The 27,510-nt window shown below is 44.6% G+C and overlaps 1 protein-coding gene and 1 pseudogene across 7 annotated transcripts; one reads left to right on the top strand and one right to left on the bottom strand.

The window, feature by feature from the left end:
* Nucleotides 1–79: 79 nt before the first annotated feature.
* On the bottom strand, nucleotides 80–6,140 carry LOC118496441 (annotated as a pseudogene).
* Nucleotides 3,519–27,510, top strand: myt1a (myelin transcription factor 1a). 7 transcript variants are annotated; one of them, XM_036008169.1, is made up of 24 exons: nucleotides 3,519–3,800; nucleotides 4,691–4,807; nucleotides 4,925–4,979; nucleotides 5,324–5,366; nucleotides 5,461–5,529; nucleotides 5,691–5,840; nucleotides 5,880–5,974; nucleotides 7,453–8,583; nucleotides 12,562–12,681; nucleotides 14,624–14,714; nucleotides 15,215–15,328; nucleotides 15,433–15,650; nucleotides 16,730–16,932; nucleotides 17,025–17,240; nucleotides 17,318–17,466; nucleotides 20,712–20,774; nucleotides 23,866–23,934; nucleotides 24,178–24,240; nucleotides 24,340–24,423; nucleotides 24,809–25,030; nucleotides 25,188–25,279; nucleotides 25,555–25,658; nucleotides 25,796–25,939; nucleotides 26,394–27,510. In XM_036008169.1, the coding sequence occupies exons 3-24, from the start codon at nucleotides 4,925–4,927 to the stop codon at nucleotides 26,535–26,537; spliced, it is 3,639 nt and encodes a 1,212-aa protein (XP_035864062.1). In that variant the 5' UTR covers nucleotides 3,519–3,800; nucleotides 4,691–4,807; the 3' UTR covers nucleotides 26,538–27,510. The 7 variants fall into 7 exon arrangements, with proteins under 7 accessions (XP_035864062.1, XP_035864059.1, XP_035864058.1 ...); XM_036008166.1 differs by having other exon boundaries at nucleotides 3,520–3,800; nucleotides 7,450–8,583; XM_036008167.1 differs by having other exon boundaries at nucleotides 3,521–3,800; nucleotides 5,464–5,529; nucleotides 7,450–8,583.

The raw sequence follows: 27,510 nt of genomic DNA, 5'->3' as shown, positions 1-27,510 counted from the left end.
CATAGACCGGCTCTGTACAGTGGTATCATTTCCATTGTGTGGGGCTTGTGGACACCCCTTCTGCTGACACTCCTTGGTTTGGCCCTTCATGTGCTGATTAGTGTTTGATGATTGTACATCCATGCACATTACATTAATGCACTGTCCATTGTGATTTCTTCAGAGCACATGGTGAAAACATTACATTAACACACTGTTCATTGCGAGTTCTCAATAAATACTGTTAAGTCATATAAAGTTGTTTCAAGAATGTATTCCAACTGTCATTTCACAGTACATTAGACAACACTTTTGCACATATTTGTCAAGGCACAGCAAACGGTGACAATCTTGTCCAACGCCATTACGTTTTCACCTTCACATTTGAGAAGCATACAGCGTACAGTTGACTGTAAGAATTTAAAGTTGTTCCGCAGATCACCAATCACCCTCTCCACATGACTCCTGAGAGGTGCTATGGCCCTAGTCTCCTCCACATCTCTCGCCTCCAGCTGTGCACGACCCCTTGTAGGTACCTTAACCTCAGCACACATCATACCCACACTTTCCCTGATATTAAATCCCCCATCTGCCAGCACGACGTCACCTGGCGACAGTTTGTTTAGGAAACCACTTTGCTCCGTTATATGTTTGTCACTAGAGTGCCCGCCCCACCCTTCGGATGTGAAAGAAATTACACCCTGGGGTGTAATCACAATTAGGTATTTCATGGTGTTCGCGTGTTTCTGCTGAGAAAAAGTCTGTGCCCTTGCAAGTACATTTGAGGGTTTTTCGATAAAAACCTCAAGACGGTCCACAATGGCGGCCACATTCTTTCCAAACGATTCCGCGAACTGGTGCGGCATACTGGCCAATAAACTTTCTCTGCTTGGCCAGGACACCAATGGAGACAGCCGGGAGTACATCACACTGAGAGTATGGTGAAAGGCATCGCCGGCGGCCGAGGTGCTGTATCGGCACGTCTAGTCTGAGGCGCATAAGAGTCAACAGGACGAGCTGGAAGGGCGAGAGCTTCTTCAACCTACCTTGAGGCAGATATGGCGTGAGACTGAGCAGAAGTGTCTGAAACATAACGTAATTCGGAAGTCCCGTGTAGTACTTCACTCTGTTGTCATCACCACTTAGATAGTTCTCATTCATCCGGTACTCTTCAAGCTCCTCCTTCAGCTTTCTGTTTTCCTCCAAAAGACAGTTGATAACATCTCGTTTAGATGGGCAGAGTGCACATTCCTGCGCCAGCTCCTGGTGTGGCTGCTCCTGGTGCTGTGCCAGCGGCGGCGCTCGCTCCGGGTGCTGCGACGGGAATGGTGGCTGCTCCTGGTGCTGCGGCAGCAACAGCTGTCCCTGGTGCTGGGTCCTGCGCTTTACTTGCCGCTGATATCTCGCTTCATCTGTTTTCTTAACATCACTGTGGCCTAACCGCAAAGATGGTTTCCAGTCAGGGTGGTTCTCCAACATTTCATATGACGGTTTACCTAGGACAGAATCATTTGATTATGAAAACTCATCCATTTAATCAATGCTTTAAACTGGCAAACCTATTACATTAAAATACCTCGCAGAAGAAAGGCTCAGGATACGAGGGGACAACAGTTTGATAGATACAGCGCTAAGCATAAGTGAATACACCAATGCTAAAGTTGACTAAAAAGAGGAAAAAAAAATAAATCTTAAATTTAAATTAATTTAAAAAATGAGGAAAAATTCAACCTTTAAGGACACCAATTTTCTATAATTTCTAATAATCTATCGTACATAAATAAAATGTTGTTCCTTAAAATACAGGGGCCATAAGTATACATATGTTAAATTCCCATAGAGGTAGGCAGATTTTTATTTTTAAAGGCCAGTTATTTCATGGATCCAGGATACTATGCATCCTGATAAAGTTCCCTTGGCCTTTGGAATTAAAATAGCCCCACATCATCACATACCCTTCACCATACCTAGAGATTGGCATGGTTTGATTTCAGTTAGCCTGGTTTGATTTGCATTGAGAGATGATCTCATGGAAAGCACCACATGCCAATCTCTAGGTATGGTGATTTTTCCTCTTTTTTTTATGATGTGGGGTTATTTTAATTCCAAACACCAAGGGAACTCAATCAGGATGCATAGTATCCTGGATCCATGAAATAACTGGCCTTTAAAAATAAAAATCTGCCTGCCTCTATGGGAATTTAACATATGTATACTTATGCCCCCTGTATTTTAAGGAACATTTTATTTATTTATGATAGATTAATAGAAATTCTAGAAAATTGGTGTCCTTAAAGGTTGGATTTTCCTCATTTTTTTTTAATTAAGGCATTAAGATCAATTTCCAAAGTATGATTTTTGTATTCCTCTTTTTAGTCAACTTTAGCATGGATGTATTCACTTATGCTTAGCACTGTAGTTATTTAGCAGGCTTAGCAACAACGTTAGGTGCACTTCGTGGCTTTAAGAGCCGACAACACTAACACATTTAAAGACATTTTAAGAGAACTTACCCGAATGAAAATGCAGAGAACACACCCTCATCGACTGGGAGATGCGGTCGAAAGTAATGCCCTTTCTTCTAATTGCAGCCACCCAAGACATCCGACGTCTCATTGTCACATCGGACACATGCTCTCCTTCGTGCTTTTTCCACGTAGGGATACGAAAAAACTGTAACACATGGTCCCTACGCTTTCCACGAAAATCGTGTGTGGAACTGAAGCAGTTTTTTTACACAGCAGTGTGTTCCAGGCATCCTAAAATAGTGAATTATCTAGAAGGTGAAAGTGCAAAACAGAACTGCAACAAAGACCTCCGCAACCAACACAAACAATGAACATGAGCAGCTCAAAATGGCGGAAGGGGCGGTCTTTGGGGGCGGGGCGCTGTGCCGTGACGACATCTCCTCATTCTCATCCATAGACTGTATATTATTATTAATATTAACAGTCTATGTTCTCATCATATCCCAGCAGAAATGTCCCAGATATGGGAACTTATTTATTTATGTGTTATTAATTAACTGCTAGCCCCTACACTTGTGCTGTTGGTTACATGACGTTTTGAAATAATAAATAAGAATGTTTTAAAAATTTGCTATCATATGAATATACAAAATCATATAACAAATATACAATGAATGTATGTATCGATAAAGGTACCTTTTTGAAAATGCTTGCTGATAACATCAACTTTTCCTTTGTTCTTTACCTTTTAGAGTTGATGTTTTTTTTAATTGTTTACAAAACTGTCTTTTGTTCTTATTGGCTGATCTGGGTCACAGGAACAAAGCTCTGCTCTCTGATTGGATGATCTAGAAAAAAAAGGTACTGTGACTGGCTGATGAATTTGTTCCACGGGTACAGTATCCAGCAGCAGCAGTAGCATTAGCTGTTAGTACTTCCACTACTAGTGCAACTATATCCAGCTGGTTTTAAGTCACTGAGGGCATCTTACTTCGTCATCTAGAGGAGTGTGTTTGGAGACATCCTCCTCCAGCAGCCCACGGACCGAGCCGAGCCGAGCCGAACGGAGCCGAGCGGGAGTGCAGGCAGGGCCGGCTGCAGCGCTCCTGTGCTCCTGCAGGCGGCAGTGCAGCGGGGCTTCTGTCCATGGTGCTGAAGATTCGGATGTCTCTGTCCGGGGTGCTGAACTGCTCCGGACTGCTGGGCTCAGTGTGAGGCTGCTGTCCCGCTCATCAGTCCGTTCCGTCGGGGTTGTGCTGCCGCCGGTGCTGCCTGCAGTCACTGGAGAGCGTTTCAGGGACCGTCTGTCTGCCAGTCCGGAGATGTCGAAGCGGAGGGGGAGGGGAGGGTAAGGTAAGGCTTTATGTCTCTCTGACAAAGAGCGTGAAGCGCACTTATTTGTCGGTATTTTTGGGGCCTTGGCTGCGGGCCTTACGGTGGATTCCACGCCGAGCCCTAGCAGAGAGGACGGGATGAAGCGATATGTAAGCTAGCCCACCGCGGATGTCAGCAGGCTTTGTGGCGGCTTTCCTTCCTTCCGTGGAGAAGAATATAAGCACGGTCCGAATAGATTATTATTGTCGCTCGTTATTTCCGGCCCATAGCCTACAATGGCGGCCCGGTGTCGATGCAGTCAATTTAGTTAAAAGTGAGAGCCGCGGAACGCCGGTGGCCTTTGTATGCTTTGTTGTTTGTCAGTGTGCCAGACCTGGGAGAGGAGAGAGGCCTTGTCCTGGTTAGCAGCCCGGCCTACATCTCTCCTGTCACCACACAAGAAAGCCTCACTTCACCGCTCTCTACGTGATATCGGCATTTTGTTTAGTGTGTGAAATGTTCTGCTAAATGTAGCCTACAGCAGTCCACACACTGTTAAGTCTCCCAGCAGACTCCTCTGCTGTCACACTGTCAGTGTATGACACACCTTTGTATTCAGAGGAATCTCCAGACTGAAGTTATGGCCGTCATTTTATTTTCTTCTATTTGAATAGCTTTGATAAAATACATATTATTCTTTGTTTTTGTTTAAGGGTCTAATGGAGAGTTCGGTACCATCATAAAACATATAATTAAATATGATATAAACCATTTACTTTCCATAGTGTCTGTCTGTTTGCTGTCATGCTTCATAGCTGCCCCCCCCCCAGTAAATTGACCGTTATGTGAAAAAAAAAATCTGTAGATTTGGCCTCAAAAAGTGGTAATTTTTTTCTAATAATTGTAAAATAATTCTCTTTCATCCCCAGCTCACAGTGAAGGGTTTCAGTGCGTTCCAACGTAAAATGAGTTCAAAGGTCAGACACTGAGCCGACGGTGGACCAGGGGAGAGCCAATCAACTGTAGAGGACAGCCTCAGCATCAAAGTATATATCTATCTGTCTCTCTGTCTGTCTGTCTGTCTGTCTGTCTGTCTGTCTGTCGTCTATCTATCTAGTGCTGCACCTCAGAATCATCACTTGTAATTGCCTCCCTCTGTTCAGATGAGCCAAGACACTACAGAGACACGAACACGAACCCGCTCCAAAGGCAACCGGGGTCAGTACACACACACACACACACACACACACACACACACACACACACACACACACACACACACGTTGCCTAAAGGCCTAAATTATCATGTCAATTGCTATTGTGACTTTATGGCACATTACCAAACATATTCTCTTTGGGTCCCTGGAGGTCTGGTTCCCAGAGCAATGGTTGTTAACTCAGCCGTGCTCACAAGTTTTATACAAACCTCACGGAGACAGAAAAGTATGCACAAGGATGGATTTTACAGTGTGTGTCCAAAAAAAAATGTGTAAATGAGTAAAGCGGAGCTTTCGTATGACTTTCTTTCTACGTCTGCTGACTCTGTGCTGCTCCACTCTCAGTGTCGTCGGAACCTACGGGACAAGAGATGAAGCAGGAGTTAAGGTGAGTGATTTAATGCTTCAACCAAAGACTTGATCTTGATGCGTGAATTGTGTCTTGTGTGTATGAAGTGTGTATTTGTCTTGCTGCGTGTCAGCAGCAGCTGTCCCACGCCTGGATGCGATGGCAAAGGCCACGTCAGTGGAAGATACTCGCGGCATAGAAGGTAGGGTTCATACTGTATTTCATCAAACTTTCTGCACAACAGCTGGGTCCGTTTTTATGGGCGTGATACCAAGCTTCATGCAATACAGGCTGTTGATTTTGCTGTCTTAAGTGAGCACGTTAGATGTTAGCATTCACTTCTGTACCCCCTCCTGCTCTCAGCATACTGGGATGCCCGATTGTGAAGAAAAGGAAGCTGGAGGAGGCTGAGGCTGAGGAGAACCACTCTGCTCCCAAGAGAAGGAACCAGCCTGCCACGGCAGGAGCAGAGGAAGGCTTCACAGCGGACAGCGACGCCGCAGAGGAGGAGGAAGAGGAGGAGGAGGAGGAGGAGGAGGAGGAGGAGGAGGTGGTGGCGCAGAAAGAAGAGGAAGAGGAGGAAGAAGAAGAAGACCTCAAAGAGAAGAAGAACAACAACACAAAGAGCAGACCGGAGTCGACAAAAAGTGAGTGAAACCCAAGCAGAGAGGTTATAATGAAACATTACAGCTAATAATTCACCAAAAAAACAAAGATTATAGAAACATAAATAAAAAATAAAATGCGTTTGTGCAGCAGAACAATGTTGTTCCTATGCCGGTGACACCTCAGATCCCAACACAGACCTGAGGCTGGATACGGAGATGCATCTCTGAACCTGATCATTCTGAGGCTGGCTGAAACACTGACAGCTAAGTTGTAACGTAGCAGCAAACTGCTGAACCCACAGTCAGATAGGAAGCTGAGCTACATCATGTCTAAAACTCTGTACGCAGGTTTTACCCGGACTGTTAAAGGCAGGAATGCTTTGCATTGCAATAAATGCAAATCTCTGCAAATTAGACAGCAAAGCTGATATTTGGGGCTTAGGCTCTGACCTCGTCGAGAAATGACCGTACCAACTTCCCTTGAAAGGAATGTAGCGATGGCAGGTGGGGCTTCATAGCTTTCAGGTGAGCAGTGTGGCAGCAAGCAAGGCAGCAAAAGAGCGAGCAGAGGACTGACAGCTTAAAGGGTAACTTTTTTTTTTTCAACCCTATTTTCCTATGTTTTTGTGTCTAAATAACTGATTGGAACAACAATCTTTGAAATGGGTCCAGTATTAAGCGAGAGCGCTGCAGTGGGCAGTGGAGAAACAAGCTGTAATGTAACCCTATAGGACAGGCTCTGATTATTATTCCAAGTGTCTGACAACATTATGGAAAGGATCCCTACAGAGATAGACCTTTTTGTTAAAGAGTAAGATCCTTTTTGTTTAACATGAAACAGCCCCGGAATCCCCATCACCAAACTCCACCAGACTCCATGTAAATAATCAGTACTTTTATCATCGTAAAACACACTTCATTCAAAGTGGACACAAACAAAATAAAACTATCAAAAGCCGTCTTGGTTCATCTTTCCACTGTTCCAACAATCACCACTCTGGTTTGGTTGAAATAAACCCTTAATTCACCCATTTACATGTGGAAATGTGCTGGCTCTATACACGCTAAAAGTCCTGATTATTTACATGGAGTCTGGTGGGTTTGGTGATGGGGATTTTGGGGCTGTTTCATATAAACAAAAAGGATCTTACTCTTTAACAAAAAGGTCTATCTTGGTAGGGATCCTTTCCATAATGTTGTCAGACACTTAGAATAATAATCTGAGTCTGTCAGTGGCAAAAACAGCAGTCCAGGTTGAAAAACAAAACAAAATGACTCTATAAGTACACATGATGAAAAGGATGCTTTTGGATATACTGGTTGGCTTGTGAGAGCAGCAGCATACTGAGTTGACTGCCTGAATTTGCTTACTGGCTTCACTTCATTAATGCTAGTCAGATACGGTCAACCGCAAGGTCAGTCACAAGACACGTGTCGAGTTGTAAGACAGCATGACATGACAAAGACAAACTATATTTTTGACAATGACATTCATCTAAACTCTGAATCCACAGCAGACTGCTCCCTGGTGACAACAGAGGACACACAAACAGCAGTTTGTCCTCTGGCTGAAGTTGGTGACAACCAAAGCCTCACCTCCGAGACTGAGAACCGAACGGACAACACTAGTGAGGAAGTCAGCCATGATCCTCAGCCGGAGGAAAAGAAGGAGCAGGAGGAGGAAGGTCAGCTGCTGACAAAGGACCAGTCCTCAGAGCAACCTGAAGAAGAACTTACTGAGCCTGAAGAGACAAAAGAAGAGAAGGAAGAGGAAGCAGAAGAAGTAAAGGAAGAGCAGCAGGAGAGGCTGAAGAATATCGTAGAAGAGAAGGTGATAAAAAGACATGTGATGAGCCAGGAAAACTGTGATCACCAATACTCCAGCGGAGATTACAACCATCAGGCCAAAGAATCCACAGAGGAGCAGAGGAAGAGGGATGAAGAGGAGGAGGAGGAGGAGGGACAGGAGGAGGAAGAGCAGGAGGAGGAGGAGGAAGAGGAGGAAGAGGAGGGAGAGGAGGGAGAGGTCCACCAAGAGCTTGACACTCCGTACACTTTGAGTCCACACACTGAGGGCTGTGAGGCGGAGCTGTCACTCAGGGAAGAGAAGCTCAGCAGCCCTATGACTGAGGAAGAGGAGGAGGACGAAGATGAGAGAGAGGAAGAGGAGGATGAGAGGCAGGGGAAGGAAGTAGGCGAGGTGGTGGAGGAGGAAGAGGAGCAAGAGGAGGACCGAGACTCCAGCAAAGCCTTTCCGACTACAGTGGTTATAGAGGTCCGCTCTGAGGAGGAGGAGGACGAAGAGGAAGAGGAGGAGGAAGAGGAAGAAGAGGAGGAGGAAGAGGAAGAGGAGGAGGAGGAGGAAGGAGAGGAGCAGGACCATGTCTCAGAGGGCTCAGGAATCACGGACGACTCAGAGAACTGGGATATGACGCGGGGGAACCTGGGGCTGCTGGAGCAGGCCATCGCCCTGAAGGCCGAGCAGGTGAGGGGGGGCCAGGAGGAGCGCAGCTCCCCGGACTACCAGCCAGACTGCCAGCCGGACTACCAGCACGACTACCAGCCCGATTACCAGCCGTACAGCAGCAGCTCCAGCAAGAGCTGCGAGGCTGCTGCTATGACCCGCCGTACGCCGCACTACAGCAAAGGTACACTTCCTGTCAGAACACTGCTCCTGTGTATTATACAGTATGCAAGAGTGGCTTTCTATGTTTGGTAAATGTCACATATTATATATATATATTACAGCAACATTTTATGTTCATCACCCAAATCCATTTATTTTTTATGTAGAAGTACAGTACTGAGTGTAGGACTAGAATAGTTAGAATAGCCAGCTTGAGAAGCGTTCAAATCTATATGACCCAAGCGACCGTTCTGTTGCCTTTGTGACAAGGGTGGTCACTTGAGGACCAATCTCTTCTTTCAATGATGGATCCACAAGCTCGTAGGATCCAGTGTCCTGAATCCGTCTGTCTCAAGAACTCTGGACCAGAGAGCCAGCTGGTGTGCCGTACGTGGGCTGCTGGAATGAACCTGGTCCCGTGATCAGCTGGATTCTGATCTGTTTCTGACATGATGCCACTGTTCTGCTTTTGGGGACTTCCTGATCCGGGTCACTCTGTGTACCACATACACATAGAATCGCCGAGAGCTGTTGTGAATATAACCTACAACTGTTCTACTGTCTGTGTAGAACTTGACTCCCTGCGGTTTCAGTTCACTTTCTTCAGTTCGGGCCAGTTTCAACTGCTAAGACAGCCGCACAGAGTTCAAAGCGTGGGACAGTGTGAGCAGGGTATGGTGCCAGCTTTGCTTTGCCCATGATGAATCCCACATGGCACTGGCAATCAGTGTCCATGACCCTGAGGTAGGCCACAGCTGCTATTGCCATTTTTGATGCGGCTAAAAAGATGTATATCTCTCTCTTCGGAGTGCATGACAATAAGACTTTGGAGTTGTTTGAGATCAGTGAGTGAATCAGTCTACGTCCTCCACTGTGATTCTCTGTCTGCCGGTAAAGGTTTGTCGCATTCATATGGCTCTGAGGAAAGCTCCCTAAACAATGCTTTCCCTTGGGGGCAATGAATCCCAGGGGGTCATACAGGCTGTTCACAACAGTAAGTTTTCCTCTCAGCGTGAATGGCTTTAAGTCTCGTGCCACTTGGAATGTAAAACTGTCTGTCTAGAAGTCCCATCTCACCCCAATAATTTGCTTGAGAGGCAGAGGGTCAACACTCAAATCCAGATCTTTGCGGTGCTTTGCTCTCTCCTCTGGCGACATAACCTGGTCGCTGTTTGAAGCTATCATGTGAAGTCTCATGTTTGACTCTGCCATCACCTTCACTGGACACAGAGGTAAGTCCATCATCCACATAGAAGTTGAAAGTCGAACTGCTTTGCGTCTGCACCGTGTTCCTTCTCACCCAGTTTGGCCGCTGTTCTCAGGCCATAGATGGCCACAGCTGGTGAAGGGCTGTTTCCAAAAGCATGCACCTTCATCCGGAACTCTGTGACTTCCTTGCTGAGGTCATTATCCTGGAACCACAGGAACCTGAGATAATTTCGGTGATCTTCTCTGACGTTAAAGCAGTAAAGCCTCTGTTCAACATCCACCATAACAGCTACTTGTTTCCTACGAAAGCGCAGTAGGACGCCAAGCAGTGTGTTATTTAGGTCTGGTCCCCCTGAGGAGTGTGTCATTCAAGGAGATGCCTTTAAACTGTGCACTTAAATTGAATACTACTCAAATCTTCCCAGGTTTCTGGGGGTGGTACACACCAAATATGGGCAAGTACCAACACTCTTCACATTGCTTCAGTGGTGGTGCTGGTTCCGCTTGATCGTTGACGAACATCTTTTGCATAAAACCAACATAAATGTTCCCTCATATGGGGCAGCATCTAGCTCACCCAGTAAGAGCGTGCACCCAATGTAGGCTGAGTCCTTTGCAGCGGCCCTGGTTCAAATCCAACCTGTGGCCCTTTGCTGCGTGTCATCCCCTCTCTTTCTCTCCTGCCCTAGCAACAGAAGGATAGGAGCATTAGGGTCAAGTGGTGGAATTTTGTCTGCGACTGGTTTCAGATGAGGGAAGTACTGTCTGATGTCAGGTATAAGAATTTCAGATCTGTCATCAAATTGCACTCTAACAGATGGGGATGTTCTACCTTGGTTTTCCCATCAAGTGATGCAACCACGAAATTGCTGGCTTTCCTTCCCCTTAGTCTCCGTTATGCCTGAACATGTCTTTAGAGTGTAGGACGATGAATCTCCATTGATGCCAAACAGGTTGAAGAACTCTGATTTCAGTGACCGGTGAACGGTTACTTTGTTAATCTAACACCACGTACACTCTCTCAGCTTTGTTAGGACGGTTAGTGTGGTACACGTAAACCAAGCAGATTTTAGAACACGTTCTGGGCCCAAGAGTATTGTCAAAGATTTCTGTGCAACAAACCACTTTCTTGCTCCCCGCCGTGCTCTGGCACCCTTACCAGAATCTCCATTGACCAAGGTGCTGGACCTGGGTTAATCCATAGATGTGCTCATCGCTATTACACTCGTTGCACTTCACAGCTGCCTTACAGTCCTTGGCCATGTGCTTTGTAGATGCACAACACCGGGAGCAGATGGACATTTCCTTTAAATAAGCCTTCCTTTTCATGTAGATGCTTGCCTCTAAATTCATGGCACTTTGCCAAATGGTGTGGCTTGTTATGGATAGGAGACTGATTGTTTAGTTCATCTGCATTCTTTTCAGATGTGTTGTTCTGATGAGCTGGAGGTGGGGCTGACACTTAATGTCAGGTCAGGTAGGTGTCTGCCTGACTTTGCTGACTCTATCTCCAGAAGTATATTTCCTAGCTCTTTAAGCAGCTGGCTGTCCTTGTTGGAGATTCTGGGGAAATCCTCCAGTTTTTGTAGCAGGGCATGTTCAATCATCTAAGGACAGACGTAACTGTCCTCTAGTCGCTGCCAAATCATGATCACACCTGCTGTTGGATTGTGACCATGAAGTGACCTGATCCACACTGCTGGTGAGCATGACTCTGGGCTGAGCCACTTTGTGAGTAGGTCAAGCTCCTCTCTGGCTGTTAAATTGAGATCTCTCGTAGCATCTTGGAAAGACGTTTTCCACGTTTTTTTTTTTTTTTTTTTTCAAAAACCCAGAACTCAGCATCTCTCTCCTGACCAGGTATTTTGCCAAGTCCGTCATTTGTGGTGGTTCACATGCATAGTCTCTAAGGCTACATGTTGCATAACTTCCAGCATGGTAAGTAACTCAGGTAAGTATTACCATGTGAATTGTACAGTTAACTTAGCACAAACCTCAATAGGAATGTCCCGTCAAGTAAGCTACTAAGCAGAGCAAATTACCAACATGTGTAGTATACAGTATATTCATCTAGCAACTGAAGTAACATTTTCTTTTCACAGATTAATTTTCCCATGAAAACTCTCATTCTAACATCATTTTGCATCTTTACTCACGGACATATCAACTCCAAGGCTTAAATGAAAGGACTGTTTCTTAGCAACTGTTTTGTATGCACACTGTAGCTTGCTCTTTGTTCGACTGAAAACAAAATGGAGAATAGAAAGCGAAACTTAAGAATGACTAAGCACTACCTAAAATGTCCGCTAGGGATCAGTATATGCAAACTAAACAGGGATCTAAGAACAGTAGACTTTATGATAAAAATGACATACCTAAAGTATCAATACTACCAATAAATTTTTATTTAACATTAAGAACCAGTGTTGGGCAAGTCATTCAGAAATTGTCATCCCTTACACTACTCGTTACTGTGGAAAGTAATAATATTACAGTAATATATTATTAAAATAATGCGTTACTACCCAACACCTGCATGTGCTGAAGTCATTACCAGAGAATAGTAACAAGAAATGCCTCACGTTTAGCAAATCCCTCAGTGGTAATGAAAATGTACTCTTAATGACTCAGAACACATCATAGTATCAGTATCAAAAGCAATTTCTGGGCCTGGTAGTACTTGATAATAGGTCAGAGCCAGATTTTGTGGTAGCGCCCAGCCCGTGTACTACTTACTGATGTGCTTTCATTCATTGTTGCTGACATCTAAATCCCACCATCCTGTGTTCAGAGAAGAAGGAGGTGAAGTGTCCAACCCCAGGGTGTGATGGGACAGGCCATGTTACTGGGCTGTACCCTCACCATCGCAGTCTCTCTGGATGTCCTCACAAAGACAGAATCCCTCCAGAGAGTGAGTACAAGTTACCTTTCACAACGCCACAGAACACCAGTAGGAATCTAATGCTCCTCATGCATATCCCAGTCCTTCCAGAAAAATGCAGAGTTTTTTTGTGATTGTTGCGGGCAAAAATCCTTGATTTTGCGCCACGTTTTCTTAAAAAATGCGATGGAATATGCGGGATATTTATGCAATTTTATGCGATGAAATTGCTTGAACTTGCAAAAATTGCGGGAACTTGCAAAAATTGCGGGAGCTTGCAAAAACTGCGGTTTCATCATGGCTTCATCACGGGGTTTGCAGCTTTTCGATGATGTTCACGTCGCGTAATTACGTCACTTCATAACGTTCCCTTGGCAACAGGGGGAAATGGCTGCTCTTGTGTAAAGTAAACGCAACATTTTTCAACTTTCTGCTAAGATATATGTGTCTTTTTTGCAACGAAAATGCGGGGATTATGAAATCATGCAAGCCCCGCATATTTTGCGCGGAAATCGGCAATTTATGCGGCGAAAGTGCGGCGTATTTGAAAAAATGCGGCCCCCGCATAAATATGCGGACTTTGGCTGATTATGCATTGAATTATGCGATCGCATAATCGCGTTTTTCTGGAGGGACTGATATCCTGTCACTTTCAGAGTTACTGCAAGATGCAACATTGTCGCATTTTCCATTTGTTTGGGTTAACTTTAACACTGCACTTTGCCAAACACCACAAACATCGTAAACAAATGTTGCACGTCGCTGGTCTGTTGGCTAGAACATCTGAGTGAAACTGGCCGACACTTCTGCCCTCAGAAATAACGGAGCGACACCACATTTATAGTCTTGGGTTTTCTGGTTCTGCTACAGTGTTTATATTATTTTAGAAGAAGTTGATCAATGAGCAGCTGAGAGACAGCGAGTGAAGGATAGATTAGAGAGAGATGATGATGTCACACAGACGACCGGCGATGTGTGCTCATGCTTATGGAGCTGAAAGTTATCGTCCCTTAAATCAGATAGAAGTCCGCGAATTGTGTGAAGGTTGAAACTGCAGGCTAGGAAATGTTCTGTATTTGGTTCACTTCCTGTGTTTTGGGTCGGATCGCTTTCTCACCTCAACTAGTTCACTTGGAAGCGAATCGAGACCCCCCCGTTTTTAAGCGGACCAGAGTTCAGATGTCTGGTCCACACCAGAGTTCCACTGAGCTTTCGTACTACCCCAAAACCAACCGGACTATCTGACCAAATGCGCTAGGGTTTAGTTAAAACTAGTCTCGCGTGTCCAGACCTTCCTCCGCAGCGCTGCAGAGGAAGGTCTGGCTAGTATACACAGCATTCTGAATAGGAGTAAAATGTGCAGACAGAACAACGGTGCCTCTTCAAAATAGCCTCAGGAAAGAACTTGTTTTGGTGGAACGTGTGTACGTTCAAAAGTTGTTTTGGTCGTGCAACAGAAAACTCAGATTGGACAGATAGTCTAGCTAGCTGTCTGGATTTACCCTGCAGAGATCTGAGGAGCAGTTAACCATAGTCTTTATAAATCCACCAGAGTTTAGAACGCCAACACAAAGAAAGAGGAAGGGGACGGACATCCGGCCGAAAAGACGGACATAAGGCGAAATTTCCGGCGGAAACCTAGCAATCCCGGAAGTGGAAGGAAGTGGATATAGGTGTGAAAGCACCCTGAGAGTTCACTATTTTAACCTCCAGACCGTTTTTTATTGTGATATTCAATATCTTGGGAGTTACATTTTGTTACTTTTGTTATTATCGTTACTACCAACATTAGTATTACTAGTATTGTACTACCACTACTACTTCCTTCTGTTAGAGAAAGACTAATACCACTACATTTATTTCCTCTACTGCTTTTCAACTACTGTGTGTGTTGCACAAATACTTTTTTATTTCTTCTGCTGTGATGTGTAACAGACTGACCTGAGTGTGTGTGTCTGCTGTGTGTCTGTAGTCCTGGCCATGCATGAGAACGTCCTGAAGTGTCCCACTCCTGGCTGCACAGGCCAGGGCCATGTCAACAGTAACCGCAACACACACCGCAGGTTCATAACACACACACACACACACACACACACACACACACACACACACACACACAATATGTGTCTGTGTTTTATACAAGAAGAAGGGACTTGTGAAAAAGTTAAAGTTTGTATTTGAGTTTAGAGATTATTATTATTGTTCTAACACAAATCTATGTATAATGCCATAGACATCAATGTTATATCCTATAAAGTCTGTGATTTGGCAGAGTTTCCGTTTTTAATAATAATCTAAACATAGTTAATGAGTCCTTTGGAGTCCAATTCTGAAATATTTGGAATGGAAAGGATCAAAAATGAAGATTGCGTATTTGCAAAATAGTGAGTGGAGAAAAAAAAGTGAAAAATGAGTGAAAGCCCAAGGGGAACCAATCTCATCTAATAATACTAACACATACTTACACTGTCTGTAGAACAAACTCCTGTCTGCGTAAATGTCTACCTATTCATGAGGGTTTTGTAAATGAAATGCAAACATTTGGATATGTTTCTCCTGTCAGTCTGTCCGGCTGCCCCATCGCAGCAGCCACTAAGCTGAACAAGAGCCAGGACAAGCAGGTACATTTACAGGCTTCAGCCAGCGAACCCTCTTCCAACTCGGACAGAGTGCTCAGGTGAGACATGGCAGCTAACTACTCACTATTTGAAATGCATGGATGAATACAACCATGTCCACGTCACTGTAGGGATAAAGCGTAACTACTGGCTCTTCCTCCAGGCCCATGTGTTTTGTGAAACAGCTGGAGATCCCTCAGTACGGCAGCTACGGGCCCAACACAGTGACCACCACGCCTCGAGCTAACCTGGCCAAGGAGCTGGAGAAATACTCCAAGGTGTCTTTTGACTATGCAAGCTTTGACGTCCAGGTGTTTGGAAAGCGTATGCTCATTCCAAAGACACCCGGCAGCACTGAAACATCACCCAAAGCCTTCAAATGTAAGAGCCACACACCTCGCCTCCAGCCTTTCGCTTCTATACTGGAGATTGACATGCCATGTGTTCAAATGCTACATGAAGTGTAACTCTGAGAAAGCAGGTTATAGATCAACTTGTAGAAGCTAACACAACTTTGTTCTCCAGGCAACATGCAAAATGATATCCACGTATCTCCGTCCTACTCTTCTTCATCTTTGTTGTTGGAATGGATTGATTAAGTCCTGGGCGTGTTTCTATCGTTGTCTCCGCAGTCTTTATCAAGATGAAAACAGGCATTTATACAAAGGCTAACTATAAAAAAGGAGACTATAAACAACAAAAGGTAGAGGGCACTCTGACACCCTAAAAGTTTTAACGACGAAAAAAACAGTTGAACGACCACATTGCGAGGTGAAAACATCAGAGATGAAGCGGACTGATGAGCAGACCTAAACACAATCTGCGGATTTTTCAGCGGTGATCCAGAATGCTTGGTGTGGAGATGTGTTAACATTCTGAGTAGTATTAAGAAAAAATAGAAACTATCTGCGGAACTCTGCGCCGACAGATACCGTGTGGCCCTGCTGATGAGGCGTTCAGGCCACGGAGATTGGAAACGATCCTCTTGGATCTTATAAAATATGTGGATATTCCTCAGATTTTGTAAACAACATTGTACCTTAAATGTATTTTAGAATGTCAACAATACTTTTAAAGCTTTTTTTCTGTTAATTGGTATTTACAAATGATCGTAATTTGGGAGCACAAATTAATAATTGTTGTGCATGATTTATTCATTTGAGAGCAGGAATTGGTCATTTGTTTGCATTCATTGTTAATTTGAGTACGCAATTTATTCATCTGTGCACAGAACTTAGTTTTTGTTTTCTCCACCTGCCAAGTGCACACCCAATAATGCAGGATTGATTTGTTACAATGCACAACAACCGCTCCGTGGCGAAACACAAACCTGATATTACTGTAGCTGGTAACTACCAGCATGCAGCAGCAGCTACTGGATGTTAGCCACATTTAGCTAAAACGAGGCACACATACAGTATGATGTTCCAGCTAATTCTTTCTGCTTCAATCCCACACAGCTAAATCATTCCCTAAGGCCCCCTCCCCCAGCCACAGTGTGTCAGGAGGCTTTTCTAAGAGCGCCTCATCCTCCAGTAGTTATGACTATAGCCAAGATGCAGAGGCAGCCCACATGGCAGCAACAGCCATCCTCAACCTGTCCACCCGCTGCTGGGAGAGACCAGACACCATCAGCACCAAGCCCAGGGAGCCCTGCACCAAGGTGCACACACATCCTGTGCACGGCACGCACGCTCATGTTCTCTGATGCTTTGCACACTTTGGGCTCACTGACTGTGTTTCTGAACCCTGTAGGAGTCGGACATCGAAGTGGATGAGAACGGCACCTTGGACCTCAGCATGAAGAAGACCAAGAGGGAGGGTGTGCAGCCTCCAGAGCCTTCATCCTCCTCATCTTCATCTTCTCAACACATGGGAGCCCCCTTGTCTCAGGGCCACACTCTGTCAGAGTGGGAGGGGCCACTGGACTTCACCAAACCAAGTGAAGTCAAAGAGGAAGACCATGCAGAGGTATGTGCCTGCAGGATCCCCTCACTGTGAGCATACGCAGACAGATGGTAATGCTGGACCTGGTTTCTGTTTTCCAGGTGGAATATATGGCTCCCTCATACACCTCATCTGATGGTGAGGAAGAGGACCAGGAGAACCTGGAGGACAGGAAGTACCCCGGTGAAGTCACCACCGGCAGCTTCAAGCTCAAGTTTCAGCCCAAAGACAGCAAAAAAGATATTCTTGCGTAAGTCACAAATTCAAAACATTGTTTTCACTTTTCAGTCCGTAAGATTCGAGTTAGGTTGTTGCGATAACATGTAATTGCAGGCGGGCCTCTGGGACTTCATCTCCCAAAGTTCCTTTCAAAAACGAACAGCGTCGACTGATTGACATCAGTAGATTGGAGCTCTCACCTGCGCGATGCCTTCACCTGCTCCAGTCCACACTGAAAACAGCTAGGAGCTAATGCATCCATGAAGATACGGGCCGTGTGGGGACACGCGCAGCGGCTAGCTAACGTGGCTAACCGCGCTAACACGGTTTACTGTGCTAACGCAGCTAGTGGGATTACTTACCAAGGCTATTGGGGAGGTGTGATGTTTTCCAGTACTGTTACCGTGTTAGCACGGTTAGCATGTAGCGCCAGCAGTCAAACGAGTTAGCCGTTAGCCAGTGCAAGCCCAGCCTGGGTAAACTTAGTGCACTTAGCCAAACGGCGGCTGGCATATATATAACCATAAGACACAAACACCGTACTAGCCACTGAGGCAGAATGTGATATAAACGGAACCGCTTTCCTCTTATTCGCCTCACCCGGGAAGGAAAGGGCTGAAAGTCCCCTCTGACCCGAGTGGGGCGCCCCACATTGCTAGCATTAGCTAACACAACATGGCTAACAGTGCTAACATCTGAACCAACCTGAGCATCAGAAAGTGCAGGGAAGAAAAACTCTTGAGTTCATACAAAATGTACGGCCTTAATTGATAAAATAAAGGGGGTTGTTGTTGGGGGTGCTGCCTTCTCCCGAAGGTAACATTACAGCCGGGTGAGCAGGTCCGGGATGGCAAGTGACGGTAATCGCTGAAGCTTTCTGCGGGCTAGCGGAGATGTCGAAACCGCTGGCGGCGCCATGACTGCTGCTGCTGGCGAAAATGAGAGCCATGCTGCTCTGAGGCTTTATAGGTGGTTTACAGCGTGGCTATTTCCTGAATGTTCTTCTTGAACAGCGACTTCATGGAAAGAGGGTGGTTCATCACATGGAGGACAGACTGGAGTTCAGTTTTTTGTTTATTTTTCTTTGGACTCAAAGTTGAATGGTCTTCTTTCTCTGTCTGTTGGTCCGCCATTGTGAATCAGCAGTAATGAAATGTAGGCGCCCGATTTACGCACCATTTCTTTGCATCTTTCCTGGTCTGAAGTTCCCAATTTCCGAATACAATAAAACGTAGCATAACGTAAAAAACGTCACTAACTGTGCGCTGCTTTTGATTTTAGGGCAGGAAGCTAATTTACGAATCCTACCATGGCCTATGCCAATAGCATTTATTGGCCAGGCGTCCATGCTTAAGCAAGGTAACGTAACCCCATTTGTACAGGTCCTAACCCCTGACCAATCAGCTATCCTAACCTTAACCACTCGAGGTCCAATGCCTAACCCCAACCAATCGAGCTGCTTCGTAGGGCGGGTCTTGGCGTGGCCATAGCAGGATTTGTAGTTGTATTGCAGGCGGGAAAGTTGCCACAGACACTCAGATTGTATTACTTGACAAAGCAGCAAATAAAAGCGCTTTCATCAGTGGGTCATATGCTCACTCACCATTGTTTTAACTCACTTTTTGATAGATAGGAACTAAACAGACAATTAACTAGATGAAAATCTTACAGAATACAATTTTAAAGGGTAACTTGGGTTTTTCTTTTAACCGGGACGCTATTTTCCCATGTTTTTGTGTCTAAGTGATTGATGGGTCCAGTATTAAGCAAGAAACAAGCTGCAATTTCACCTTAGTATATATCGACGACGTTTCATTTATGAGATAGTTCCGGTGCCGCCGGAGGTTCCGCCAGATGTCCCTCATTTACCGCTTTCTTTGTGTTAGCATTCTCAACTCCGGTTGATTCAGGAAACATCATCCGAGCTAGAACCGAAAATCAAATTATATTTATCTTTTATTTGAGGAAAATTCTCATCACACACTCGACAGCCATTTTATTTCCAGAGCTCGCCTCCTTACGAGCACATGTTCTACCAAGTTCCTTCTCGAGGCTTTTTTGCAGAGGCACCGTGGCTCCGTCCAGTGCTTAGCGCTGCCCAAGACGATTGTGATCGGTTTAAAGAAATGACAATAAATCAGAGCACGTTTTTCTCCCATCCTGGAATGTTGTGTGGACTAGCCAGACCTTCCTTCGCAGCGCTGTGGAGGAAGGTCTGGCAATGCGAAACTAATGTAACGTAAATGTTCACCTGCTGCTGACAGGCTCACATTATTATTCTAAGTGTCTGACAACATCAAGGAAAGGATCTCTACAGAGATAGACCTTTTTGTTAAAGAGTAAGATCCTTTTTGTTTAACATGAAACAGTCCCAAAATCCCCATCACCAAACCCACCAGACTCCATGTAAATAATCAGTACTTTTATCATCGTAAAACACATTTCATTCAAAGTGGACAGAAACAAAATCAGAATCAGAAGCCATCTTGGTTTGTCTTTCCACTGTTCCAACAATCACCACTCTGGTTTGGTTGAAATAAACCCTTAATTCACCCATTTACATGTGGAAATATATTGGCTCTATACACGCTAAAAGTATTGATTACTTACATGGAGTCTGGTGGGTTTGGTGATGGGGATTTCTTTTAATAAGATAAGCTAGGATAGACTTTATTGATATATATATATAGTAGGAATAGAAAAATAAGAAAGAGTGTAAACTAGTAAATTAGTAATAAGAACACTATATACACCTCTTTTGTAAACAGATGAGTAAGCATATATACAGATATACAGATGAATAAGAAATGGCATATTGCACAGGTCACAGTGTGAGGTGACACTGAGTAATATTAAATAACTATACATAGTGCAGTGTAAACAAATCTTACTCTTTAACAAAAAGGTCTATCTCTGTAGGGATCCTTTCCATAATGTTGTCAGACACTTAGAATAATAATCGGAGCCTGTCAGTGACAAAAACAGCACTTTTAGTGGATGCTAACTGACGCTAAACATTTGTCCTATAGGGTTACATTACAGCCCGGTTCACTGCTGCTGGTTACAGTTCTCACTCAATACTGGACACATTTCAAAGATTGATCAGTCACTAATACACCAATGCATGGGTAAATGGGGTCCCGGTTTTAAAAAAAAAGAACTTACCCTTTAATTGTAGCTTATTTTAACTGACCCCAATAAAATACTTTCTTAGTTTTGATGTCAGTATAAACAAAGGCAGACGGACTGATCTGTGATTGTGTGTTCTGGCTCTAGATGTCCCACCCCAGGCTGTGATGGCAGTGGACACATTACCGGCAACTATGCATCACATCGAAGGTAAGACCTGCACTCTGACCTGGAAATGATAAGCAAAATATGTTTGCTTTACAAATCTATGGTGTGCTGTACTAACAGATTTGTTGATTCTGACTGGAATCATTTCATAAGGAATGAGGAGTGATTGGTACATTTAATCACATTTTTCCAGTTTGACGATTTGTTTGTGGAAATGCTGGAAAAACTACTACTAAACATATTTCCTGAAAGACTCAACAAATCTGATAGCAGCCTGTGGAAATGTAGATAAGCATGACACAGAGCTTGAATTGGACCAGTACTCACCGGTACGTTTCTGTCCAACTGAGTACCACTACTACTTCTAATCAATGTAGGTACTGTAGTTAGGTAGATGTGTTACTGTAAGTGTTAGAATAAAATAGGTCCCTTTTCTGCTCAAACAAGCCACAAGGAGGCCAACTGTGCAGCTGTGTTAAGTACAATATGTTGGAAGTTGGAAAGCTGGTGGATAAGAGCACAGATTGGCAAACATCGTGGCCTGTACAGAGGCTGGCCGTTTTTCATTTATGCACATGATTTACTACTTGTATTTCATTATTATAAAATATTCAATCAGTCAAATGAATAATGAGTGCACTTACTCATGCCCACACATACTGCATGTACATGATTTAATGGCTGTGAGTAGATTACACTTTAAGCACTGGCATGACAGGCTGCTCTCTTCTGTTCATTCATCAGTATGTATTTGGCACAAGTCTTTTCTAGGCCCAGTTCAGACCAAAGATTTGCGACGAGACGATCCCATTTTAAAACGTTGCAGGAAAGGTTTCAGCGGTCCGAACCGAAACGGCCCGTCTCAGCTCGACTCAAACAGCTGATGGTGTGGCTGCGACTCGGCTGGTCGAGTCTCCAGAGGCTGGTTTTACAACATAAGAGACGTCTCCCTTTTCAACAGCCAATAGAGAAGTCAGCTGGCCAAGTCTACAGAGGCTGGTTTTAGAACGTAAGAGATGTCTCCTGTTTCAACAGCCAATAGAGAAGTCAGTTGGCTGAGTCTCCAGAGGCTGGTTTTAGAACGTAAGAGACGTCTCCTGTTTCAACAGCCAATCGAGAAATCAGCTAATCGAGTCTCCAGAGGCTGGTTTTAGAATGTAAGAGATGTCTCCTGTTTCAACAGCCAATAGAGAAGTCAGCTGGTCGAGTCTCCAGAGGCTGGTTTTAGAACGTAAGAGACGTCACCTGTTTCAACAGCCAATAGAGAAGTCAGCGGGTCGAGTCTCCAGAGGCTGGTTTTAGAACGTAAGAGACGTCACCTGTTTCAACAGCCAATAGAGAAGTCAGCTGGTCGAATCTCCAGAGGCTGGTTTTAGAACGTAAGAGACGTCACCTGTTTCAACAGCCAATAGAGAAGTCAGCTGGTCGAATCTCCAGAGGCTGGTTTTAGAACATAAGAGACGTCTCCTGTTTCAACAGCCAATAGAGAAGTCAGCTGGTCGAGTCTCCAGAGGCTGGTTTTACAACGTAAGAGACGTCACCTGTTTCAACAGTCAATAGAGAAGTCAGCTGGTCGAGTCAGCTACAAACTATAGAAATAAAAGGATCCAGAATTCTATTTCATTTTATTTCTATGTTACAAACGCTTAACTGGTGGAAATGGCAGCGTCAACGAGCGCCGTGAGCACGGTATGTGGTTGAGCCAGCTAGAGAGTGACTGAAGAGAGCGAGCAGCGGTGAAGAAATGAAACGTTGTTTTCTCTGTTTCATCTCTACTAGAAATGCAGCTGTAGCAAATATCTTGCTATCACTAGTCTATATCCACGACCTTCTACTTCCGGGATTGCTCCTTTGCTGGCGGAAATTTTGCCGTATGTCTTTTTTTTTCAACCGGATATCCATCACCTTCGTCTGTCTTTGTGTTGGCGTTCTAAACTGCGGTGGATTTATGAGGGCTATGGTTAATTGCTACTCAGACTATCTGTCTAATCTGAGTTTTCTGTTGCACGACTAAAACAACTTCTGAACGTACACATGTTCCACCAAAACAAGTTCCTTCCCGAGGCTATTTTACAGCACTTAGCACCGTCTAAGACGATTGTGATTGGTTTAAAGAAATGCCAATAAACCAGAGGACGGTTTTCTCCTATAACGGAATGCTGTGTGGACTAGCCAGACCTTCCTCCGCAGTCCAGTGGAGGAAGGTCTGGCAAAGTGCGACTACACTGTCACTATCCTCATTCATATTTTAAGACGCTACAAATGATATCCAGCTACAAAATAGCCTGAAAAGTCTGAAGTTAGAACGGAAGTAGAGAGAGTTGTTGCTATGGAGATGATACACCGTCTTGTCACGTCTTATTGGTGTAAACTGGCAGCTCTCAGAACGCTGTAGACCGGAAACGTGCAACTTTCAAGTGGTCTCTTCGAGAATCTTTGGTCTGAATTGGTCTTTACGAGTTGGAGGAACTTCACCGCAGTTCTTTTAAAAAAGAGCAAAACTATTTTCAGATGATTTGATATGACCCATCCACTCCATTCAAATGTGGCCTCTTCAGTTCTAATGTCAGCACCTTCAACACCTAGAGAAGGAACATGACAGACACACACACACACACACACACACACACACACACACACACACACACACACACACACACACTGGTGCATTTCACTATCTTTGTGGGGACCCGTCATTGACATAATGCATTCCCTAGCCCCTTACCCTAACCTTAACCATCACAACTAAATGCCTAACCTTAACCCTTACCCTAACCTAATTCTAACCCTAATTTGTGGGATCCAGCATTTTGGCCCCACAAAGCTGTCCGGACCCCACAAGTATACTGTATTCCTGGACCCCACGAATATAGTTAAACAAGAACACACACACACACGCACGCACGCACACGCACGCACGCACACACACACACACACACACACACACACACACACACACCCAGCTCCTCCACTCCGTTAGAGATCAGATACTAAAGTGACTGGTGTCCTCTCTGTGTGTGTCCTGGCTCTGTAGTTCAGTTCAGGTTCTGGCAGTTCTCTTTCCTTCACTCATACTCAGACATCCTGTTCTCAGTCTGGTTTTCTGACGTTCTCTCTCTAACCTATCTTCCAGTCTGTCAGGCTGTCCTCTTGCTGATAAATCACTTCGGACCCTCATGGCTGCCCACACAGCTGAACTAAAGTATGTCTGCTTTCTCCTGTCTCTCACCTCCAACATGTTCACTGAACACTCAGTCTGCAGCTACACCTCTGTCCCTGCTCTCCTTGTAACACTCATATTAAAAATAGTCAAAGGCAATCATAATTAAGTCCAATATTGAAAAATCAAAACCAAAAAACAATGAGCCCTAACTATTTAGTGAGAAAAAGCAGTCTGCTCCTAGTATAAGCATGTGGGCTGATGGAGCGTCTGTGTGTGTCTCAGGTGTCCCACTCCAGGTTGTGATGGATCAGGCCACATCACAGGAAACTACGCTTCACATAGAAGGTAGGAGCTCTTCTGCTGTTTCTGCCTGCTGCTGCACCATCGCTCGCTCTGTAGTACAGGCGGACACTGTGATTGGTCCTCTCTGTTCCTCTCTGCCAGTCTGTCCGGATGCCCTCGAGCCAAGAAGAGCGGGGTCAAATCCACCCCCACCAAGGACGACAAAGAAGACTCTGAGCTGCTGAGGTGAGCGACGTTATCTCCTGACCGCCAAGCTACGCTAACGTTAGCCAGCCGCTTCAGCACGGCTGCCGCAAGATCAGGGCTAGGAGCAAACAACTTGCTCACTTTTTCAATTAAAGCTTACTTTGCATCATTTTATTAGATGTATGGAATATGAAACGTCAATGATAGCTTTGATCTGATAGATGAAATGTTAGGAGGTGAAATTCAGTCAAACGTAAATGGGAGAGTAATTTGAATGAACTCAGGGATGGAACTGAGGGTAATAGTCGTTTATAATTATAATTGTAAAACTGAAACACCAAATGTGGATTGATGTGCTGGTCTTGTGCCAGCCTCTTGCCAGCTTCCATCTCACCGTCCCATGGTGCTTTGTGCCTGTGTCCAGGTGTCCAGTTCCCGGCTGTGACAGTCTGGGCCACATCAGCGGGAAGTACGCCACGCACCGCAGTGCCTACGGCTGTCCGCTGGCAGCCCGCCGGCAGAAGGAAGGTCTCCTTAATGGCACTCCCTTCTCCTGGAAGGCCTTCAAGAATGAGGGCCCGACGTGCCCGACGCCGGGCTGCGATGGCTCGGGCCACGCTAACGGCAGCTTCCTGACACACCGCAGGTGTCCTGACTCACACGCAGCTTACACTTTATGCCTACAGTTTTAGTCGTCCACTAACTGTGTCCACTATTTTCTACCACTACAGACAAAAATGCTACTACGTTTATATGCTGTTAGAATGTTAAGAGCTCTATATCTGATCAGCTGCTCCTCTCAGCCTGTCAGGTTGCCCCAGAGCGTCGGCCAACAAGAAGAGAGCCAAATTCCCCGGAGACGAGTATATAACTGCCAAGTTCCGAGCCAGTGACGGTAAGAGACGGTCCTTTCAACCTCTGCCTAATAGCGTGTCCCCCCCAAACGATTACTGTTACTACTAACTCTAAGACACGGAGACATCAAAACATCAAATGTTCCTCGCGTCCGAATGTTAACATGCACAGACTCAGAGACAGGAGCCCAGATGTTATGATCTCCAATGTTTAAAACGTAGCACCGCTCTGGGCCTGGAATGGAAATGCATGGGGTGGCTAGGGTTGACTAGTTGTCTTGCTATTCTGTTTGCTCACTGCGTGTCTCTCACTCAGTTCTGGACAACGACGAGGACATCAAGCAGCTCAACCAGGAGATCAACGAGCTGAGCGAGTCCAACTCCGAGATGGAGGCCGACGTGATGAACCTGCACACTCAGGTGAGATCAGACACCCGATGCGTTTTGGAAAGTGGCGTAACATCCGGCAGACGCCGCCATGTGATTGGAGCCTGTAGCCTGAACTGGATCAGCTTCATGGATGCATTAGTAGAGTTTTGTGTCTGCCCCTGCTTCAGATCTCTTCGATGGAGAAGAACCTGCAGAGCATGGAGGAGGAGAACCAACATATCGAGGAGAGGAATGAGGCGTTGTTCCTGGAGCTGTCGGGCCTGAGTCAGGCCCTGATCCGCAGCCTGGCCAACATCCGCCTGCCCGCCATGGTCAGTACAAACAAGATCTTTTAACCCTTGTGTTTGTCTTCCCGTCGACCATGCAACTTTTTGCGTTTCTGGGCCAAAATTTCCAAAATTGTCACTTTCTTTCTGCGCGTTTTAATGTTGTTTTGTGTTTTTTCGGCCCACATTTTGGAACCTTTCTCCGACACTTCTCTAGTCACTTTTTCAATGAAAGTAGTGAGTGATCATTCATTTATTTGTAAAGAGCGCTGTAGGGAACCATCCACGTTACCTTTTTATGATAATTTGGTTGAAAGAAAAACCCACACTTCTGATATAAATTTAGAAACTTTTTGAAAATGGGTCAAATTTAACCTGAGGACAGCTAGATGGATGAAATAATTCCCTCCAACGCATAGGATAATCCATTTTCTTAATCCGTTCATTAAAAAAATAGTTTTTTTTTTAAATCTTTATTTTTGAACTTGTGTGTGTTCAGCAGGAGCCGCTGTCAGAGCAGAACTTGGACAGCTACGTGGAAACCCTGACCCACATGTTCACCAATAAAGACTGCACCCAGAACCCGGACAACCGGGCTCTGCTGGAGTCCATCAACCAGGCGGTGAAGGGCATCGAGGTGTGACAGACGGGAGGAACACAGGGCGTCGCCGTGACATCAATCTTTCTTTCCGAAACCCCTTTAGATACTGTATGTAATTCATTCTTCTCATTTGGAACTCTGTCATCCGTTCTATGCATTAGTTTGCCGTTTGCATGTATCTTTACGATGGTATGAGCGTGGAACAGGTTAGGGCGTGGACGCAAAGTGTGCTAGCACTATGGAATCAAACAGTTACTGTGGGCGAGGTATCCACAGAACAAAGTCAGGATGCAGTATAGAGTCTGAGTTAGTTAGTGAACACACCCCGTCTCCACTCCACAATAATGTTGATAGTATTCTATATGAGCATAGTGATGTTGCACCTCCAGGGACTAGTTTATAGATTCATTGTTACTATTGCTGTGTTACTATTTAAGTCCTTTGCAAATGTTGGTTTAATAACGTATTCATTCATGTCTGCTGTATTATTTTTTTATGTTGACCTATTTATGACTCATTATCTATTTATTCTTTTAAGTTATTTAAAAAAAGAAAATGCTACCTGAGAAGATTTTAAATGGAAACAAAGAGAAGGAAATCATTTCCTCTGCATTGTTGAACAAAGAGGAAATATTTTAAGATATCAACTATGAATTGTTTTTATATATCTTATTATTTATTTAAAATACTGGGATCTTTTTAAGTGCAAATATTTTGTAACTGAAAGTTTTTTAATAATTTTCTAAAGATGTTTTTTTTTTTTTTTTTTTTTTTTTCGGTGCTTCTGTTTATATGATTTCCCCTTTTTTATTTTCACAAACTATTTTTGAGTACATTGCAATACACCGGGAATATTGAGCTGCACATATTTGGTATTTATTTGGTGATGAAGAAAAAAAAAAAAAAAAAAAAAAGTGATTGTGAATATTTATTTTGTATTGTCTCTGTGTTAATTATGGCTGTGTCTGGATAAGTCTTTAAGTTGCTCTTAAAATAAAGGTTAACCCACAGTGAA

Source organism: Sander lucioperca, chromosome 12 (genome assembly GCF_008315115.2).
Source record: "Sander lucioperca isolate FBNREF2018 chromosome 12, SLUC_FBN_1.2, whole genome shotgun sequence".
In the NCBI taxonomy this organism is placed as follows: Eukaryota; Metazoa; Chordata; class Actinopteri; order Perciformes; family Percidae; genus Sander; species Sander lucioperca.
This window is presented reverse-complemented; position numbering and strand designations above follow the sequence as displayed.

Excerpts from the sequence above, each read along its gene's own strand:
- myt1a (XM_036008165.1), top strand. The coding sequence starts at position 4,925 with ATGAGCCAAGACACTACAGAGACACGAACACGAACCCGCTCCAAAGGC. Across the intron at positions 5,975-7,449 it reads CAGACCGGAGTCGACAAAAA|CAGACTGCTCCCTGGTGACA; the intron begins GTGAGTGAAACC and ends CTGAATCCACAG. Across the intron at positions 23,935-24,177 it reads GCCCACACAGCTGAACTAAA|GTGTCCCACTCCAGGTTGTG; the intron begins GTATGTCTGCTT and ends TGTGTGTCTCAG.